General features: G+C 47.8%; 1 protein-coding gene across 1 annotated transcript; it reads right to left on the bottom strand.

Moving 5' to 3' along the window:
* Positions 1-8633: 8633 nt before the first annotated feature.
* DLX5 (distal-less homeobox 5) lies at positions 8634-13024 on the bottom strand. The gene is made up of 3 exons (XM_039878037.1): positions 12337-13024; positions 10238-10422; positions 8634-9123 (listed from the first exon to the last, which is right to left on the bottom strand). The coding sequence occupies exons 1-3, from the start codon at positions 12689-12691 to the stop codon at positions 8794-8796; spliced, it is 870 nt and encodes a 289-aa protein (XP_039733971.1). The 5' UTR covers positions 12692-13024; the 3' UTR covers positions 8634-8793.
* Between the last annotated feature and the right edge of the window lie 6836 nt (positions 13025-19860).

Here is a 19860-nt window from a genome sequence, read left to right as displayed (position 1 = left end):
TTACATTAGGAAAAATGTTTTCTTTTCTTTTTTCCCCCTTCCTACTGTGAAACTTTGGGTTCGGAGCTCCCCAGGATCAATTCTGAACAAAGCCTCCAGCTGCAGTGCCATCCAATTTGAAGCAGACATTGGGGACAATTTAAGGTTTTTATCCACAAGAAGGTTTTTTTCCATTCTCTTAAATGCAGCCATAATTAGAGTAATTTTTCATGTAGCCCGCTGATTACAGCGTTTTTACCGTCAAAGATAATTACCTGTAATTTTCTTCCACTTTTAATACTAAAAAGCCATCTTTATTTAGATTCAGGAACAGGAAAGGCGAAACAAAAGAGGGAAATTATTCTGTTATTCATACACAAATTGCAGAGACGTAGGACCTAAAATTGAAAATTAACCAAAATTATAATGCTGAAAAGAATGGAAGAGGCTGCAGAAGTACAGCTGGTAGTGGGGCTTTGCTGAATTATTCAAATTACGTTGGAGAAAAAGCTACCCTATATCGAAACCAACACTAATTTTTCTTAAAAAAAAAAAAAAAATTCACCAGACACATGCCAAACCACTGTGAGTGCATGGAATTCTGAAACCCAGCAAATGCATTTTAACACATTGATGTTGTGAGGATGCGCCTGTATAAGTCTCTCTAACTCTTAATATGAGTTTAATTAAACAAGAAATTCTGACACGGGGTCCTCCCCAGAACTCTCTTTGGAATTGGGCTACCTCTGGGTTCTCTGAACTTCAAGGGTTAATATTTTCGCTCTTTTGAATGTATTGACCCCATAGTAAACTGATTCTCGAGAGAGGGATTGGAAGGAGGGGCGTGGGCGAAAGGCCTCGCCCAGTTGCGGTGCCTACTACGCCTCCTCAAGTTCGCACTTCTCTAGAGTCCGAGTTCTAGAGCCTGGTCCTAACCATATTTCCCATGTAAAAAGAGAAAAAAGAACATAGCTGCGGGGGGTGAGTGTGAAGGAGAAAATTTCTCCTCGTCGCCAATAAGCATCTCATTATCTTTTGACACAATACAGTCCTAAGGTCCCTGCTACCGGAGAAGGCCTTTCTGCCCTAGGGTGAGGGAGCCAAAGATTTCTCAGGCTCCTGCACTTAACATCTCTAGCTGTTTCCAGCGTCTACAGGGTCAGGAAACAGCGTCATCTATAGATAGAATAGCACCGCTTCCTACAGGAGTCTTCCTCGATGCGTTCCTAAATCAGACTGGTTCCTGGACTCAGTAGTTCGGTTCTGCCTCTCAGCCAATCATGCCCCTCCAACCCCGAGGTCGCAGCATTTGGGCCCCGCCGGCAGTAGCTCTACCAGAAGCATCCCGCCCCTCCCCCCACCCGGGCTTGAGGCAAAGGCCCTGAAAAGCAGCCCTGAAGGGTCTCAGAGGCTAGTTATTCCTGAAACTTTCTCCCAAGTGGAGAAAGATGTTGAAAGGGCTGTACAGTCCAGAGATTCAGACTACACCTGCCGTTGCAAATGTCCGCATACTTGTGATAATAAAGGAGCACTATCTCGAGCTCCGTTTGCTCTCTCGACGCCCCTAAATTTAAAATCATCGCCGTATGTAAAGATCCCAATGAATTGGCTTAGGACTAGCGCTGAATAACACTTTTCAAAGCGATTTTAGCTTGAAATCTCCAACTATCTCCCTCCAAATCTTACGGAAACCTGGTCCTTTTCGCAGTCTCAAGTCACAAGTTGCACCAGATGTACCAACAGCACAGAAAGCAAAAGAGACAAACCGAGTTTTCAAGGATCCCCGTTCTCACCCGAATCCTTTTACTCACCAGAACGACAACGCTTTTACTGTTAAAGGGGGATAAAAGGTCAGAATTGAAAAATCTATAAAGCAAAGTTGCAGTCCGTAATGAATTAGAACAACAATACATATAGCTTGGAAAGTGGGAGAAGAGAAATATGAACTGTGCCTTGAAGTATGCAAGAAATAAAAACTTACCCCCAGTGAATATCTCTTAAGCAATGATCAGGGTCTAGAAATCTATACTGAACAGAAGCAGAGGAGAATATTTTTCTGAGTCTCAGGGCAGAAGCTCTTTCTCTATATTCTTGGTTGAGTGAGCACATCCAGGTGTGAAATTGTTTGCACACCCCAGCACCTCTTATATTGCCAGCAAAATTAGCTGTTATTACTGTCACTGTTTAGTGATGGTTAGCGTGATACAAAAAAAAAAAAAAAAAAACTGCTGTAATCAAGACCTGGCGCATCTTTGCAAATTACAGATAATTGTAAACGTCCAGATTATGATAATAGCATCCTAATCCAGCCTGCAATATAATTATTACAGTGTTACATCTGAAACTGTCCAGTAGGGCTAATTCAGCCATTATTTAGACCCTATTTTTGCACTGCAAATGGGTTGCTGAGTTGAAAATGTACAATTGTAATTTCACAGGGCACTCAATGAGTAATGGTATAGGAAGAGGAAAATACAAAAGTGAAATGTGAACAGTAGCGATCAAATCAAACCCTGAAGGACAAAAGACTGTTTGATTCATATGGAAAAAGAAGAGCGCGGGAATTAGGAAAATAGCAAATCAGTGGTCTGAAGCATTACGTGTCCAAATCTTCAGTATGTATAGGGCTGATATGTTTGCAAGGGCTGCTGCATCTGCTGTTGCCTGGAGTCTGAAATAATGTTTTTCTTCTTCTTTTTTTTTTTAACCCGTCTTTTCTCTCTCTCTCCCCTAAAGCGTTTTCTTGCTTTAAAAAAAAAAAAATGCCTCCCCCAAGCCAAGAACACTTGTCAGTTTCACCATTGTTTCCACCAAGGCTGCCTCAGAGTGTGCCAGTCACTTGTTTATGAACATTTTCTTAAATGAATTTGCAATCTCTCTTGTCATTAGCGCAAAATGCCCTGGGTACATGAAAGTGTTCCTGAGCTCCATCTCCATTCTCTTTCACAGGGAACAAGTCATTGAGAGTCCTAAAGGATATTAGCAGAAAATATATTAATTACTGCTAATTAAATAAAATGGCTGAGAAGCTGTCTCCTCCACTCCGCTTGGCTGGCTATTGGCTTTAATCCTGTCATTAACTTTTATTAATTAATGGCTCCATATAAACCAGTCCAGCTGCTTCTTTTGCTACAAGTCACTGATGTGCTGCTTTCTGAATTCTACAAAGTTCAGTATTTTTGATAAAGGACTGTCTCTATCCCCAGAAATGGCTGTGAAAGACCAAGGTCAGTCTCCTTGCAATATGAAAGGACCAAAGAGAGAGGGAGTTGGAGAGTTAGGGGAAGACAGTCTGGAGAGAGGCTGGAGCACTGTGTGGGTCCCAGAGTGAAAGTGAACCCCAGGCTTTTGCACCAGGAGGATGAACCCTGCCCTGGCTGAGACTATGAGGTCTAGTTCTGGTTCCTAAGTGAGGGGGGATGTCCTGGTCAGGGATACCTAAACTCCTGCTCTCCCCAGGAGCTCAGTTTCCCCATCATGAGCACAGAGAATTTCCTGAGCATCTTTTCCGGCCTCTAAGACAGTCTGTGATGATTCTTCCTCCTCCCACTATCTCACAGACCTAGGAGCTGCCCTGCGGGGGTGGCAAGCAGGTTTCCTAGCTCCTGTGAATATAAGGGCAATAATGAAATGTCCCCTGTTTAGTGACCCCTGTTTATAGATGAAAGTTGAGTCCATATCCTGCCTCTTCCCCCACCACTATTCTTCCACCTTGCAAATGGCAAATGGCAGAAATAGTCCTTAGATGACAATAAGCGTCCAGTGGCAGATTTCTGTCTTCTCGCCTTTGCAAGAAAAAAAAATGCTTTAAAATAAATCATAGCTTGTGAACTGTTTATCGCCCTGCACCCCACCCACTTTAAAAAAATACAGTAGATTGTATAGTGGAGATTTGACAGAGAATCATTACTGAAACTTAGAGGGTGTGTGTGTGTACGTGCTCACGTGCGTGTGCGTGTGTGTGTGTAGAATGATGTTTTGAAGCCATTTTTTTCCTTCCTGTGGTGAAAGGTCGTAATGTGTGGTATTTCACGGTTTTATAAAAATCTTGGTTTAGGATGTGGAACAGACTCAATAATACACGCGCTTTTGGCAAAAAGTCTCCTTCGGATCCCCATAAATCAGAAGTAATACGAAGACCCAGGGAACAAAAGAACAGAAACATTTAATTGCTACAAAACAGGACTCACGTCTCTTTTAAAGAGAGATTCGTGTAAATTCCCCAGGTTCCTATCTTCACGGTTAGAGCTCGACTATAAAACAGTTATTACATTACAGCTGGCAACCCTGGATGCTTGAAAGGGAAGGCTCTGCCGCCCACCCCCCACCCCACCCCCGCCCCATCACTCCCCTCCGCATTAGATACGATGTATACTTTCTGCCCTGTGCCACAGGGGAACCTAAAGCTTGTCAATTGCAAAAGAAAAAGTGAATGGGGGGAGTGAGGGACAGGGCCGCGTAGAAAAATATTTAGCCAATCCCACATGTGCTACCGCTATCTGGGCTATTTTCGAGGCCCAGAGTTCGCTGTGGCTCTGAAAAAAAAGCAAGTGTAGTGTGCAAGGACGACGGGCAACCTGGGAACGCGAGAGGAGGGCGTGAGCAAGCCGCAGCGCCCCCTCCCCAAGCTCCCGGGAGAGGGGCTCCTCCACCCAGACGCTGCGGGAGGGGTGCCTAAGGGTGGAGGAGAGGGGGTGACCGCAGTCGGATCCGCCGGCGTGGCGCGCTTCGCAGAGGTGCGGGAGGGCGTCTGCCCTCAGGGCGTGCCTCCAGGGAGGGCTGGAGAGCTCCGGGTTGGCAAGATCCCAGTGGCCAGTGGGAGGCGCGCGATCCAAGGGACAGGAGATGGGCGGAATGGGCAGGGTTGGGTAGCCCTAAAGGTCCCTCTCTTCGAATAAAAGAAAGCGCTGAAGTGGGGTGGGGGGGGCCAGGGGGGCAGTGTTCCGGCAGGCATCCCTTGTGCTTCGAGCTGGGGAGCTCAGGAGACAGTCCAGTGATGTCAAGGCCGGAGTAAGCTGTAGGGCGCGCCGGGAGGAGGCGAGCACCGCCTGCCTTTGGCGCACTGGGGGCGACTCCCAGGACGGCGCGGCCAGGACGCCGCGAGTCGTGGGGCGTCCGGTGGGATCAAAGGAGCCAAAGGAGGCCAGCCGGCGCGTCTGGGATTGTGGGATAAGGGGCGGGAGAGAGAGAATTGGCATGGGCGGGGAGATCCTGGCCTGGCCTGTGTCACCAGGAGAGGGTGTGTGCGTGTGTTGGTGTGCGGGTCAGCACGCTCCTGTCTGAGGACGAGCGAGACCTGGGTGGATCCGAGTGTGGGTGGACAAGCTCCCTGGTGGGTGCCCCAATGAGAGGAAGAGAGAGAGCGCAAGATCAAGGGCAGCGAGGTCTGCGGGTTCCTCTGTGTGTGTCTCAGGCCCTGTGGCTCAGCACTGGAGCCGCCTGGCACCCACAGGAATGCGGCTTCTCTCGGCTGCCCAGGCCGCCCCCTGTTCCACAAGGAGGTGGCCGCCAGGAAAAAGCGGGGGGGAGGAAGGGCAGAAATCCGCCTAGCCCAACACGAGCCTCAAACAAAGGCCAATTTATCTGATCTTTTACAGGAGGGCCCAGGAGGCAGGCAGGGCACCGAAGAATCGCAGTGGCCCTGCCAGCATGTCCTGGCCCTCCTGGGTTTTGTGAAGACATCTGAAGATGGAGTTGGGGGCGGGGGGGGGATGTAGAGACCCACGGAAAAGGAAATGAACTCTTGGGGTGGGCTCAACATGTTAGGAGCACTAGACTGAGAGCTAAGCAAGTGGGGACCGGAAGCGGCAGGAGGAGGTCCGGGAGAGCAGGGTCGGGTAGCCCGAGAATGTGCTAGGGAGTGGTACATGTTTATATTAGATATGGGAATAAACAACAGAGAAAAAGAGAGGGTAGGCAGGAGGGCAAGGGAGAGGAACATCACACGGATATTTTTAGACTTTGCTGAGGATCTGTTATTTTTACATCCTTGGGCACAGGACTGCAGGGAGTTAAATTCCCCCGGGAGAATCCCCATGGTGCCAGGGAAAACCCGCGGCGGACTGGTTTGCTAGAATATTTTTGTCCACGGCTCCCAGACCAAGTTAAAAAAAAAAAAACCGCGCGAGAGAAGAGGCCATTGCGAGTGGAAGAAGTGAGGTTAGCACGAGGGAAGGAATCCTGAAACCAAGTCTGTGTGCGCGGCGTTCTGCCTGCCCATGTCGCAGCGAAGCATTAGTGTCCTTAACGACGAGCAGCGTCAAGGTTGGGAGTGGAAAGATGGTCATTAAAGAAAAGCTTCCCTCTCCTTCCCCAGAAAGAGTCTGGACTCGCCCTCCCCTCAGCTTGACCGCGCCGGATAATTCGGGGTGATAGTGAAGGGGTCCCCCTTTCAAAGCCAGGAACGGAGATGCGGAAATGATGGGGATGGCTAGGAAAATATCTGCTTTCTGTATGTGCAGAAAGGGAGAGAGAGTGTTCCAAGCACATTCTTGCCACTCTCAGGGAGCCGGTGGGTGGGAAATGTGAGAGATGCAGTGGGTGCACCCTCTTCAACTTTCCCAAACACATACCCCAGGGAAGCCCGCTCATGGGAAAGCTGGCCCTTGCAAACTGCGCGCGCAGCGTTTTTCCCAGCCGAATGCCCCGGATAGAAAGCGCTGGCTTTCGGTGTAATGGAAACTCCCGAAATCCTCACAAGTAAAGAAAAGCAAAGCAGGACATAGATCCCTTCGCTTCTTCCCTCTATCCTCCTATTCTCTGTCAGCGCAGAAGAAAAAGTGGGGCTTCGAGTGGCTTTTCTCTCAGCGCATCACCCAGAACTTCTTCCAAGAAAGGAAGGCTGGAGTGAAACGAGGAGTGGAGAAAGCAACGAGAAGAGGAGCGGCCGCTCGGGCTTTAGTGGTGGGGAAGGAGGAGGGGTCCACAGCCCTGGCCGCCGCCCCACGACCAGGCAGGGTTCGCCTAAAGACCCATCAAACCACTAATCCCCACAAGGGCCAAGCCGTTCCAAATCGCCTGGCTAGAAAGGAAACGGGAAGAGAAAGACGGAATTGAGGAGATGGGGAGGAGAGGAAAGGAGAGAGCGAGGGCACAGGTAAATTCCCCGCCGGGCAGACAGCGTGCCTTTTCAGGTCTATTCTCCCATCCCTGGAAGAACCTTCTCAGAAATCCTCAGATGACAGGATGTAATTTTTTATGTTCTAATCTCCAAAATCACCCTCCCCCCGCCAGAAGACTCTTTTGTCACATTTATTGCTGCCTCCTTCCTAGCTGTAAATATATCTTCTGCATCTTGTAATTTCCAACATACGTTTTCCCTTGGCATCCCAAAGAAACAGAGGCAGGCGGACTAAACGACAGTCAAAAAGACGCCTTCCGTTGAGGCCTGGGAGCGCAGCTTTACACCAGGGCTGTAGCTCTGGTCACACTGTTGATGTCTATATGCAGGCTCTAGGGGAGAAGGAAGGGACGCAGGCAAAGGCTGCCGCACACCCTTCCTCTTTGCCCCAAAGAAAGCTTCACAAAGGAGAAATCCCCACAAACAGATTCAATTTCCCATCGTTTGGAACCTGCTTTGCCACTGTTTTATGTAAAAGCAAAGCAAAGAGAGTTCCTTCCTGAAAAATCCAAAGTGGTAAAGAGGATGGAGAGAAAAGGTTTATATTTAGAAATTATCTCACGCGAAATGAAATCAACACGGGGCCACAATGCTCTCACTTCTTTCCGCCACCCCACAATTCCCTCTCGGCAGAAAAATTAATGCCCCTCACGTGCCCTGTTGGGCTACTGATTTACTTAGGCCCATCATTTTTCTAGGGTCGTGTGATCCTTCGCTTTCTCTGAAGGAGCTCAGATAAATTTATTATCATACACCAAGGAGTCCAACGCACTCCTATTTGCCATGCTGCAAACATTTCAGATTTTTAAAAAATGTAATAGAATTTTTTTTTCTTTTCATTTTTTTCATCCCTGGAAGCTCTCTTTGAAGGGAGTATAATTTGTCTAATTGCTCTGGCAAACGCAGAGGCTGATGGGGTGGGGGGCATTTCTCTACCATAATTGCTTTGAGTGGTTACTAAGGGATTTCTGCTCCTTTCTTACACACAAGGTGGGAAGGCTGTATTTAGATTCCAGCATCACTTTCCACCTGAAACAATTTGGGGTTAAACTTAAAATTATCTAAATGTCTTTGTGGTTAGGCAAAAAAAAAAAACCTAACATTATTATACAGCAGTAATAGCAACAGGCTGTGAGTGTATTATAGACATATAAAGCACAGTATCCAAATATATACACATGAGTTCTTAACCATGCAGCTCCAATCCTCTGCTTTCCTTTGCCTTTATTGAATCTCTCAGTAGATTGTCTTCCCTTTTAATTGTTCATGGTAAAACGTTAATTTAGCCTATTATAAGGAGCTGGTAATGGGGCAGTATTTTTTTAGGAAACATTTTGTTTTCTTCATGGCTCTAAATACTTTATTTATCCGTGAATGAGCACAGTTTAATTCCTCTCATCTACACTTATTTACACGGTTAAAAGTTCAACATTGAAAAAGTCTTTGAAAGTTGAGTGCTCATTTCAAGGCACCATTGATAGTGTTCCACAGTTACAAAAAGTCCGCCTGTAAAGTGGGGGACGGGGGGTCCTTTGAAATGCAATAACTTACATGCAAAAAAAAAAAAGCTTTACACATGAATATTTTTTCATTTCCGTTTTCCAAACTTCCCCATATGAATTCCTTTCTTTATGATTTTCTAAAACAGCAAAACACAGTAGTCCCAAATAAGAGAGCAAGAGAAAGCGGCCGGTCTAATAGAGTGTCCCGGAGGCCAGCGCCAGCGGGTGCTGTAAGGAGCCCGGCGGCGGCAGGTGGGAATTGATTGAGCTGGCTGTGCTAGGGTACCAGGAAGCCGAGTTCTCCAGGTAGCTAGACGCAGGGGACTGGTTGGAGGTCGGAGGGTGGGCATGAGGGTGGTGGCTGAGTGAGCGGGAAGAGCCCTGGGGCTCCCACACCGCCGGAGACTGCGGCGAGTTACATGCCATTGGGTCGCTGGAGCTGGGGCTGTGCTCTGGGGGCATCTCCCCGTTTTTCATGATCTTCTTGATCTTGGATCTTTTGTTCTGAAACCAGATTTTCACCTGGGTGAGGGAACAAAGGCACATGTTACCAGTCCACTCAGAGGCCGCCCGCGCCTTCCTCGGGGCGGCGACTGGAGGAATCTTCGACCCCCAGGCGTCTCCGCCTGGCGTCTTCCCGCAGCTCGCGGCCTGTGGTCCAGTAGTTGGGCCTGAGGCAAAGCCTGGATCGCCCACCCCAGAGGGCGCCAAGGCGAAATCCGTGCGCTCCGGCCGCAGATAGGGCACGACCCCGAGGCTGCTGTTTTAGGCTGGGGGCGGGGAGGGGCACAAGTCTCCCAAGTACTCTGCTACGTGCGCTCACGTGTAGGCCGACAGCGCATGGAACTCGGCGCCGCCAAGGTCTCCGAAACAATGGCCGGAGACCGGAACGCCAGGGACCTGGAGCCGGCTACGCGCGCGAGTTCCTGGAGGTGAAGAAGCGATCCCCCGATCCCCCAATCCCCCACTCCGACTGCCTCCACTCGCACATCTCCGAGAGAGGTCAGAATCCGCCTGCGGCTCTGGGCGGCGACTCGGAACATTCTTTATTCTTCTATAGGGATTGGAGTAGTAGTAAAGGGAATGGGACCCCCCCGGGAAGACTTCCCCGTACAACATCGCCCGGTGCCTTGTGCCCCTCAGGTTGCTGCGGCCCAAAGCTCCGCAGCTTCAGGGAGTGACCTTTCAGCTTTTCTGGCCGGAGGCAACGTCCTCGGCCTTTGCGCGGCCTGAGACCACCGCGAGGCCGCCGGGCCCCGCTCGCTCCGAGAGGCTCTGCATTGTGCAGAGCACCAATTTCTTAAGGCTGCGAGAGCGTCCTAGAAATAACCCAACCTTTTGTTTTCAGTCTAAAAGTTTGCCTCTCGCCCTCGCAGGCCCGGAGCGGGGGACATCTCGGGATGAGCGACGTTTCCATCCCGTCGCTACCGTTGCTTGGCCGTGATACCTGCCCTGACTCATAAAGGGAAGGGCGCAAGGTGGATCTCTTTCAATCTGTCAGTCTGCCTCTGTCTGTCTGCCTATGAGTTTCTCGCGCATGTTATCGGATGGGCCCCAGCCCGCGGGAACCAAACCGCGTGGCTCAGCTAGGCTTGCAGCCGAGGCAGGGCTCCCGCCTGGCCGCGGCCGGATTTACCTGTGTTTGCGTCAGTCCCAGCGAGGCGGCCAGCTCGGCGCGTTCGGGTAGGGCGAGGTACTGAGTCTTCTGAAACCTTCTCTGTAACGCAGCCAGCTGAAAGCTGGAATAAATAGTCCTGGGTTTACGAACTTTCTTTGGTTTGCCATTCACCATCCTCACCTCGGGCTCGGCCACTTCTTTCTCTAAATAATCAAAACAGACTCAGTTAGAACTTGTCGGCAGACAATGGCTCTTTTGCAGAACCCTCAAATACGGTTCTTGAGTTTCTTACCATGCAGGCTTCACTGTTTCTCCATGTCACCACCTTTGCTTCACGAGACCCAGAGACATAAGCCCCTCCCCCAAATCATGGAAAGGCCAGGTAGTCAGTCTCTGATTAATTCCCTTCCTCTGTTCATTCAGGTTCTCTAGGACTTGTGCAAAGCGCGTTGGACAGCACAGCTCCCTTCTTGGCGTCTGGGATTTAGCTCTTGCAGCGGTTTCTGCTTCACCCGGACTTGTTTTTACGCCTGCCCTGTGCTCACCTGCATTTCTGGGGTGATCGTGGCCACCCCCTCCCCAGGCTTCAAGGGCCGTGACCCCCATCTGAAGCGTCTGTTCAGACGCCTGCAGAGGCCAGACGCATGGGCAGGGAAGATGCTAACCGAGGTCTCCAAAGTACAAAGGCCCACGAGCAAACTATGCTCCCTCAATTCAGCAGCAAGCGGTTAGGGCTGTCTCAGACAGAGGGCCGATTATGCAGCCCCCATAATCTCCCTGCAGATCTGTGAAGGCACAGATGTGTCTGGTTTCTTCTACAAATAGGCTTAATAAGTTCTTGGCCAAAAGAAAAAAATCTTTCACTTGTGCACGAAATACAGAACACATTGAAAGGAACGAAGACATCCCACTCTCGGCCCTCTTTTAAAGTTTAGCAAGTCACGCATTAAAAAGAAATCGGTGGGATGTTTTCGTAGGAAAGGGGCGGCAAGTCAGGACGAATTTCTCAAAATCCTGAGTATAGACGAGGGAGAAAGACTTTCTGAATGCGTGTTTTACGAACATGCCCTGGGGCCACAAGTCCCCTTTCCCACCTTATCAAAAGTGTCCATCTCTGGAAAGGGCGGAGAGCCTCTTCATGGTGTGTGTGTGTGTGTGTGTGTGTGTGTGTGTGTGGGTGTGTGTCTGTGAGAGAGAGAGAGAGAAGAGAGGAGACTCCTGGGAGAGGAAGGGTGGAGGATGAGGGCTGTGGTCTGGATTCTGCCAGAGTAGGGGATGCTAATATTAGCAGGATTATTAATGTGCTGGTGGGAAGAGATCAAACCTGACCAGCAAAACCTCTCCAAGGAGACCTCATGCCTCTCTCTTACCGCCCAAGCTCACTAATACTCTTAAACTCTCCCACTAAGTTTCTAGGCCGTGGAAAAGGAGGTAGGGAGGAGGAAGACAAATTTTAGGCACCTATGAAGAAAAAAAATCGCTCCGATAACGTGACCCCTCGGCAAGCCTCCTACACCTTTAAATAGCTTTTTGTTTTTGGAAATGCCTTAGAAAAACCGCAAGGCTCTCCGCGCGCTTTTCCTCCCGCATGCTGCAGCTCCCCAGCCCCCCACCGCACCCCGCGCTCCGGGCACGGTCAGGACGCTGGCTTCCGGCTACTCTCAGACTAATCCCGATAGAGACTTTGAGGCAGCCTTCCACTCCCACTCCGCCAACCGAGCACGCTTACTAAAAATTCCAACTAACCTCCCTTTTATTACGCAAACGCCACTAGGGCTGCTTGATTCTTTCTTCTCTCCACCCCTACCCCCTTTCCAGCCAAGCTGGCTCCCTGACCAGACAAGTTGGGAATCCAGAGACTAAGGGCCCCTCCACCAAGGTGCCGGAGGGGAGAGACGCTGCTCCGAACCCCCGCAGGCTTCTTCTAAGATTCCCTAAAATGTTGGCCCTGGAACCTCTCCGGGTTGCAGAGTTCAGGCCCCACTTCCTTCTGCCGAGTGAGCCCCCACTGCAGTGGATGGCGGGGCCGCAATCACCCACCCCCACCTCGCTCCTCCGGATCCCTGGCTCCTCCGGTATCTGCCCCCAGTCCCGTACCTGCCCCCACGCTCCCGTACCTGGCTGGCTGGTGGCGCTCGGGACGCGATTGTAGGCGCCGCCGTACTGGTGGTAGGGGCTGGCGTAGCTGTAGTCGGCGTAAGCTTTGGCGGGGTAGCTGCCGGCGGAGCCGTTCACACCGTGGTACTGGTACTGGTAGGGGTTGAGCGCTTTGCCATAGGAAGCCGAGGTAGGAGAGCAGTAGCCATGCGGGGCTCCTCCCGTGGGGCTGTAGTAGTCGGAATCGGTGGCCGATGACTCCGGCAAAGTTGGCGATTCCTGAGACGGATGGTGCATGGCTGCGGACGTCTGGAACGGAGCTTGAAAGTCGCCGGATCGGATGCTGGGGACCCTTCTGTCAAACACTCCTGTCATCGCTCCCGGGCGGCGGCGGCTGTCCTTGCTGCTGTGGCGGCGGCGGCGGCGGCTGCCCGAGTTGGCTGTGGGGCTGCTCTGGTCTAAGCAGACATGGCTGAGGGAGAGAGGGAGGAGGAGGAAGAGGAGGAGGAGGAGAGAAGGAGGAGGAGGCGGTGGCGGCGAGGTGGAGGCTGGGAGTCGTGGAGGCTCTGTCTCCGGCAGGCTGACTGCTGGCTGAGGCGCAGCACAGCCTTGGTTAAATCCTTAATTGCGCGCTTACGCACAGCGGGGTGGATCGGGTTCCATTGGCCAGGGCTTCGGGAGCAGCAGCAACACCCTAACTCGTCCAACTAGTTTTAACACAACAAAGCATTGCTTAAAAAGTACGGAGAAAATGGAGGGAGGGGGGAAGTGTGCGCGCGCCTGTGCGTGTATATGTGTCGTTGCTTGTTGGGGGAGGAGGTCTCAGTCAATCTGTTTTCAGTGAATACCAAAGACATCGCAGAAGCCCCAACCCCAGCTCTACAAAGTCTGGAGACAATGTGTTCCAATCAGCAACCTCGGAAAGTGCACATGCTTTGGGGATGAGGTTGGCGACGGTTTTTCCTTGCTCCCCACCTTTCTGCCCCGTGGGCTGCACAAGGGGGGAGTGTTAAATTGAACATTGATACTGAAATGGGGAATCAGGGATGTGGGATGACGAGAAGGAACTGAGAACAATATTTTTAGTGGTGTGCTGGGAGTCGAGTTGTAATTTACATGTGTTGAAAATTTGCAATTTGGGGAAAGACAGACAAATTTGCAGCAAGTATTTCCTCTGCATTAGATGACTAGTGCTCAGAGAAGGGTTGGATAAAGATGCTTCAGAATGCCCTCCGTCCATTCAGCTGTTAATGGCAGAGAGTTCCTGCAGCCCTAAAGCCCTACAATGAATTATAAAATATTACTGTCTTAAGCACAGATAACTTAATGATGCCCAAATTGCTGTCCCCAAGAAGAGTGGGCGGCCCCACATTTTGTTCAATATTATCGTCTATTTGGATACCATTGGAATAGAGGGTCTGTGACTCTGTGTTCGGTAGTCAAAGACTCCTGCAAAAGCAAATGGGGCACGTATGGTCTGTCATTCCAATGGACCAAAAGAGAACCCCCAAAAGACTGGAAAGTAGACAGGGATAAAAGCCCTTTTGGGAAATTGGGTAAAGCCCACCTATTTGCTCCTCAGGGCTCTAAGGACATGGCACCCAAGAGCCCACTTTTCCATTTCCCAGGTCTGGATTCTGTACCTCACGTTCTTTTATTTTCTGCCTCGAGGACATCTTAGCTCAAATGCAAAGGGACAAAAGGCTCGGGAACCAAACAGTTGGTACTTTCGGTCCAGAGTTTGCTTTCATGAAGTGTCAGTCTTATTCTAGCGGTAATCCAGCTGGGAGCTCAGAAGTTTAACCTAAGTCAATGTACTGCTCCTCGTATCCGCTCCCCTCAAATCGGCAACTCCAAGAGCTGGATCTTGATTTGGGCCCTTCCAGCACTTTCTTCCAGAGTTTCAGAGACCAGGAACCCGCGGACTCCACATCATCCCTACCCATCCCCTCCACCCCCAACGAAGAAGCAAGCGTCTACATTAGTTGTGTCTAGTGTTAGTTTAGCTTTACTTTGGCTGTGGGCTACTCCAGCCAAAACTAGGCCGGCAGGGACAGCTGGGGTCTAGAATTCGGGGCAGCATATCAGCCAGCTCCAGAGCTCCCAAGTGGAGCAGCCACACGTGCACCAGCTTCCGGACTCTGCTGCCTGAGCGCTGAAAACCCACAGCTATTGTCACACTGCCCTTTGGGGACAACATCAGCGCGGGCGAGCACAGGGCAAGGGAGGCGTGTGTCACAGGGTTCCGCAGCACCCCTCCTCCACCCTGGCCGAGTCACCTCACCTGCATGCAGCCTGCAACGCGCTGAACTTCTGAGATAGATGCCTGGCGGCGGCGGGCGGCGGCGAGCGGGGGGCGGGGGCGGGGCCGGGGAGGGGTGCGCAGTTGTCCGCCCATCTTCGCTCCCAAGCTGTCGAGTTTTGCACTGCTGTTCAACCCCTAGATTTAGGCCTTGAAGAACTACAGAGCGTCGGGGAAACGCTGCTGACCCCGTCGGGGTTGCAGTCCTGGCCTCTGCTACGAGGAAGTTCTCGGCGCCCATCGAATCACCTTACCCACATCCTGCTATTTAATTACACGAATCGCTTCCCCAAAGCATTGCCAGGGAAGGTTCCAAGCGCCTCCTGGCAAAGGCAAAGTGGAACATGGAGCCAGGTGACTTTCCACTGGTCTCCCCCTCATCCGCACACATCCCCGGTACTTTTCATTTATTACAGATTTTAAAGTTACTACGTGAAGAGAAAGGTCAATATAGTTATGCTAAATAGGGTATTTCTATCATTGTCTTCAGATCCTGCTGAGAAGGCAGATTACAACCAGAATGAGATTGGAAGCTGCAGAATTTGGGCGAAATTTAGAAGTTTGGGATCCGGTGGAAAACACATTACAATGTTAAGTTAGTCTCGACTGTACTAGATTTCACTTTTCCCTTCGTCAAAAAAAATTCTCTCCCATATTTTACACAAGACAAAAAGGAGTGGGGCAGGAGGGAAGGATTTAGTTAGCTTCTTTGTTTCAATTCCTAAAGCATTGGCCCTCACGCCAGACTCCAGACATTTGCGCAAAGGCCGCTGCTCCGTGAGACCTCCAAATCTGGGTGTGTCTCCGAAGGTTCAGAACCTCGACGTTCTGCTTCCATACTAAGTTGACTCCACTTCCCCCTACCCTTTCCTTAAGGGCAGCAGGAGGGTGAGAGAGCGTTAAGTTAAAAGGAGCCGGAGTCTCTCTGATCACAATACAATCCCACTTCATTTCATATTATAGCCACTATGGCCGTACTAAGCCTGGCCGCTCGGGGTGCACACGTGCTGGGTGTCCCAGTTTTCGGGGTAGCAACTTTCACCGGTACTGTGGGTGGTTCTGACACCAGGGCCCGGAACTTCCTCTTAAGGCCCGTGGGCCGGATGCTGTTGCTTGTTTTAAAATCCACTGAAGGGCCCAGTCGTGGAGAAACGGCCCAATGTCATCAAACTTCTCTAGAAGTGCGCTTCCCACTGCGACACGTAGGAAGAATGTGAGCAATTTCATCTCTTAGTAGCCTCAATTTGCAAGGGGCGGGGGTGGAGTGGGGTGGTGGCGGGTGATGGAGAAACCGACCCTAAGAGAAGTGCAAGTCTTTACCACGAGCGCCACCCAGTGTCCGCGAGAAAGAGCGCGCGAATGTCAAATGTCTCCCAAGCTCGGTGTCACTGGTCCGACAACATCTCCATTCCCATGCCCTTTCCTTCCTTTCATTTAGTCCTTACATATTCATATTCTTCCTCTCCTTCCCCGCGGGATCGCCTTTTTCTGGGTCTCAGCACAAAATTTGGCGATTTGGGGGAGTAACTCACTCTGTTCAATGCCCTCAACTGGGATGACTGGGAATAGTGGAGGGCACTGCTTATTTTCTAGAGAGTAGTGAGGAAACTGACCCTCCTCTAGAAAGATGAAGTGCTCTAGAGGCTGCGGGTGAGTCACTACTCCTATAAACTGGAAAGACAGTGTTATTATGACTTTTCAGGGAAAAGTGATGGAGGGAGATAATTGTAATAGCTGCATTAACTCAGTTTTCTCCCACTGGCCCAATCTGGAAATCTATTTACTCATAAGTATGCCAAAAGAATATCCTTTCCTTTGGGCTTGAAGCTCAGGCAAATCAGTGCACCTGAAAATATTTAATTTATAAACTTAAGGTCTTTTAAATATGGAAACTGCTGTTTAATTTATTTAAAACATTTTAAACATCAGTCAGATGCACATAATTCAGGTAGCTAAAGAACTCCATAACATGATACTAGCATTATGTATGCAAATTTGATACAAATAATGCTACTTGGCTCTAGAATTTTTATCAGTGGACTACCTTTCTTCTTTTAAAAGTCCTGTTCTTGGGCTGGAGTTTATTTTACTTTTTATTCGCAATGCTTTATCCATTTCTTTTCTTTACCTGTCCAATGAAAACATGCCCTCAGAGCAGTTCACTGTTATGTCTTTATTGATCACTATCCATCTAAGAGCACTTTTCATCCCAGAAATCTCGAACACAAACAAAGCTGTTTACATCATACATTTTTGTGGGGATAGATCAGAGTAATCATTTTACCCACAATGGAGCTTCATTTTTCTTTGAGCTAGGGCACTAAGACCATTTAATAATTTAAGGTAACAGCCCTGAAATATTCAATTTGATGTTTTTCTAGAAGAGACACATATCCATCAATTGGGATGAGATGAAAAGATAGGAGTAATGGTTACAAAAGTGGTGAAGGCTTTCAAAAACAACACAAATTGTTGGTCATTGGTTTTGGCAGTTCAGCTGAATGGCCTTCCAACGGAAAGCCAGATCCACCGGCTTAGAATTGACATTCAGACGTGGTTCATCTTCTGAGTTAGCAAAAGTGTTTAATTCCCCACCTAAGTTTAAAGTTCTTTCCCTTCACTTGAGGCGGAACTAACTTAGGCCCAAGCCAAATTCTTTGGAGCCCATGCAAATTGACAATGAACTGACATAGGGAGGGAGGTAAGAGAAAGGATAAGTAGAAAGAAAGACACCTCTCATGCTCAGATTAATGACAGAACCCTCTTGCTCTCAAGAAAAATGTGTTTGGAGTTAAAGAGTGTCTCCAACAAAGTAATCTCAAAGGATTCACTAGCAGGCAATTATATAAATATTCTGAATAAATTAAAAGCCCCCAGAGGGGGAAACTATTTTCCACTTAATTCCAACCTAATAGGATTTTCCAGCTTATTTCTAAATCATAGTGCAAATCATAGACTTCTGCACATTTTGTTTTCATAATTAAGACATTAAAATGTGTTTATTCATTTAACTTAAACATAACTGGCTAGGGAAAGGCCTTAAGTATCCACTCAAATCTATTCTCTATGAGATGAATTTAATATACCACAGCTGAAAACACTTGAAGTTCATCTTAGTAGGAAGTAAATGGGATTATATTATTATATGTCTTTGCAAACTGAAATTGAGGCATGTTCTTCATCCTAAACTCAGATTTCATTTTCTTGAAAGGAAGGTTTGGCTGTGATGCTATTTACAAAACCTTTATTCTTCTTAAAGATATATAAATATTCCAATTAAAAAAATATCCCTTGTGGAGTTAAAAGAAAAGTAATTGGCAGACAGGAATTCAGAGCAATGATCCAACTCTGGCAAGGAAATAGCAAGAGAGAAGCTTAAGTCATCTTTAATAACGTCCTAATTACAAGATCAATTTAGAATTTTAAAGTTCATTGATCCTAAGCCACTGTATTTTTATGATCTGACAACACTAGGCAGAGAAGTGAAAAAACCACTTCTAAAGTCAAATCATTCAGATTATTCAAACACCATGAGCTGGGTAAAACTTGGCCCACAACATATATGCACATGGGCAGTTAGTATAATTTTATAGACATTTTTGCACTCTGCCTTAATTATATCATTTTAAAAATTAAAACAAACAGCAAGAAAACATAAAACCCTTTCTACAGCTGTGTTTACTACCTTATACCTTTTATAAAGAAAAAGATCTTAAACAGGCAACCCCAGCCTGAGATAAGAGGTTTTCCTGCTGTGTTACACAGCATAATCAGTTGAAGGCACAGTGCCCACCTGGACTTGCATCCCTCTGTGCTGCTACAGAAGAAAATTAAGGCAACAGAAAGGAAAAGTCAATAGCTTTCTAAGTGAAGTGTAGCTGACACGGCAATGGAGATACTTTTTTAAATTGTGGAAAGAAAAGATACATTGCACCTGGAAGTATGGCTTTTGCAACACGAAGTCTTCAGTTTTATTTCATGGTCTCAATATAGCGGGCTCTTAGATGGCTCATTTAGCAAAGTATTATGACTTATACATTCATATAATTTATTGCTACATCCCAGTTTACAATTTGGAGTATTGACTGCATGTCCACAATGGCTGAAGTGTCTTTTCAATTTTACCCCCAACAGATGTAGGCATTTTGATTTGGTTACTTAGGAAATTGAGGGACGCTGGTTGTTGCTGCAACTTTTCAACTGACTTCACTTTTCAGGCAACTTACTATGTGTCTAATGCAGCACTGTTAATCTAAAATGAGGTTAGGGGTGGGGTGGGAGTAGGGAAATGGGTGAATGGGATCAAAAGGCACAAACTTCCAGTTATAAAATAAATAAGTCATGGGAATGTACAGCATTGCGGTTATAGTTAATAATACTGTATTGCATATTTAAAAGTTGTTAAGATAGTAGATTTTAAAAGTTTTCATCACAAGAAAAGAATTTTGTAACTATGGATGGTGATGGATATTAATTAGATCTGTGGTGTTCATTTCACAATATATACAAATATCAAATTAATATATACAAATATCAAATTGTTATATACCTGAAACTAATATAATATCATATCTCTGAAACTAACATAATATTATATCTCAATAGAAAAAAATAAAATAACACAAGCTTTAGGGATATCTGGAATTTTTCTCACAAGTTTCAGGAATCCTTAGAACTATAAAGGGAAAAGATACTTCTTTTTATGAAACTCTGGACTTCAGCTGGCCACAGAATATATACAGACATTGCATTAGGTGCTCTCCCAGGGCGGTAAAAAAAGCGAAGGTGGAAATCAACAAATTAAATAAACAAATATGAGATGGAGGCGAGTGTAGCTGTTTTTATACATGGAAGAATTCAGAATATACTATGGATGTACCATTCTTTCCCTACACTTCTCCATTGCCTCCTTTGTTATTTGAGTCTCACTGCTTCAGGGGTGTACTGTTTTACAGCTTTTTTCACACTTGCCATTTAAGAGTTTCAGACACTTCGGGGTCACATTACAGAGTGACCGTGCTGGGTCCCTGCTAGTTAACCTGCATAGTAAACTTGGAGAGGTTAGGGAGAGGTAGCTTTAAGAAAAAGAGATAAACCAAAGAGATCGTCTTTCCTCCAGTGATAATATTTTTAATAGAATTATTCCTGAAGCCAGTCAATTAGGTATAAAATTAAGGAAAATAGTAGTTAGTCATTAAAATCACCGGATAATATCCCCCTAATTTATAAGAACAATGGAAAA

The sequence above is a fragment of the Pteropus medius genome, unplaced genomic scaffold (genome assembly GCF_902729225.1).
Source record: "Pteropus medius unplaced genomic scaffold, Ma_sr-lr_union100, whole genome shotgun sequence".
NCBI lineage: Eukaryota > Metazoa > Chordata > Mammalia > Chiroptera > Pteropodidae > Pteropus > Pteropus medius.
The sequence above is the reverse complement of the archived record's forward strand: the minus strand, read 5'-3'. Positions and strand labels throughout refer to the sequence as shown.

Bases quoted from the DNA above. Each gene is read 5' to 3' on its own strand.
- DLX5 (XM_039878037.1), bottom strand. From the start codon at position 12,691: ATGACAGGAGTGTTTGACAGAAGGGTCCCCAGCATCCGATCCGGCGAC. The intron at 10,423-12,336 runs GTACGGGAGCGT...TTGATTATTTAG, and splicing joins GAGCGCCACCAGCCAGCCAG to AGAAAGAAGTGGCCGAGCCC. The intron at 9,124-10,237 runs GTAAATCCGGCC...TCCCTCACCCAG, and splicing joins TGGGACTGACGCAAACACAG to GTGAAAATCTGGTTTCAGAA.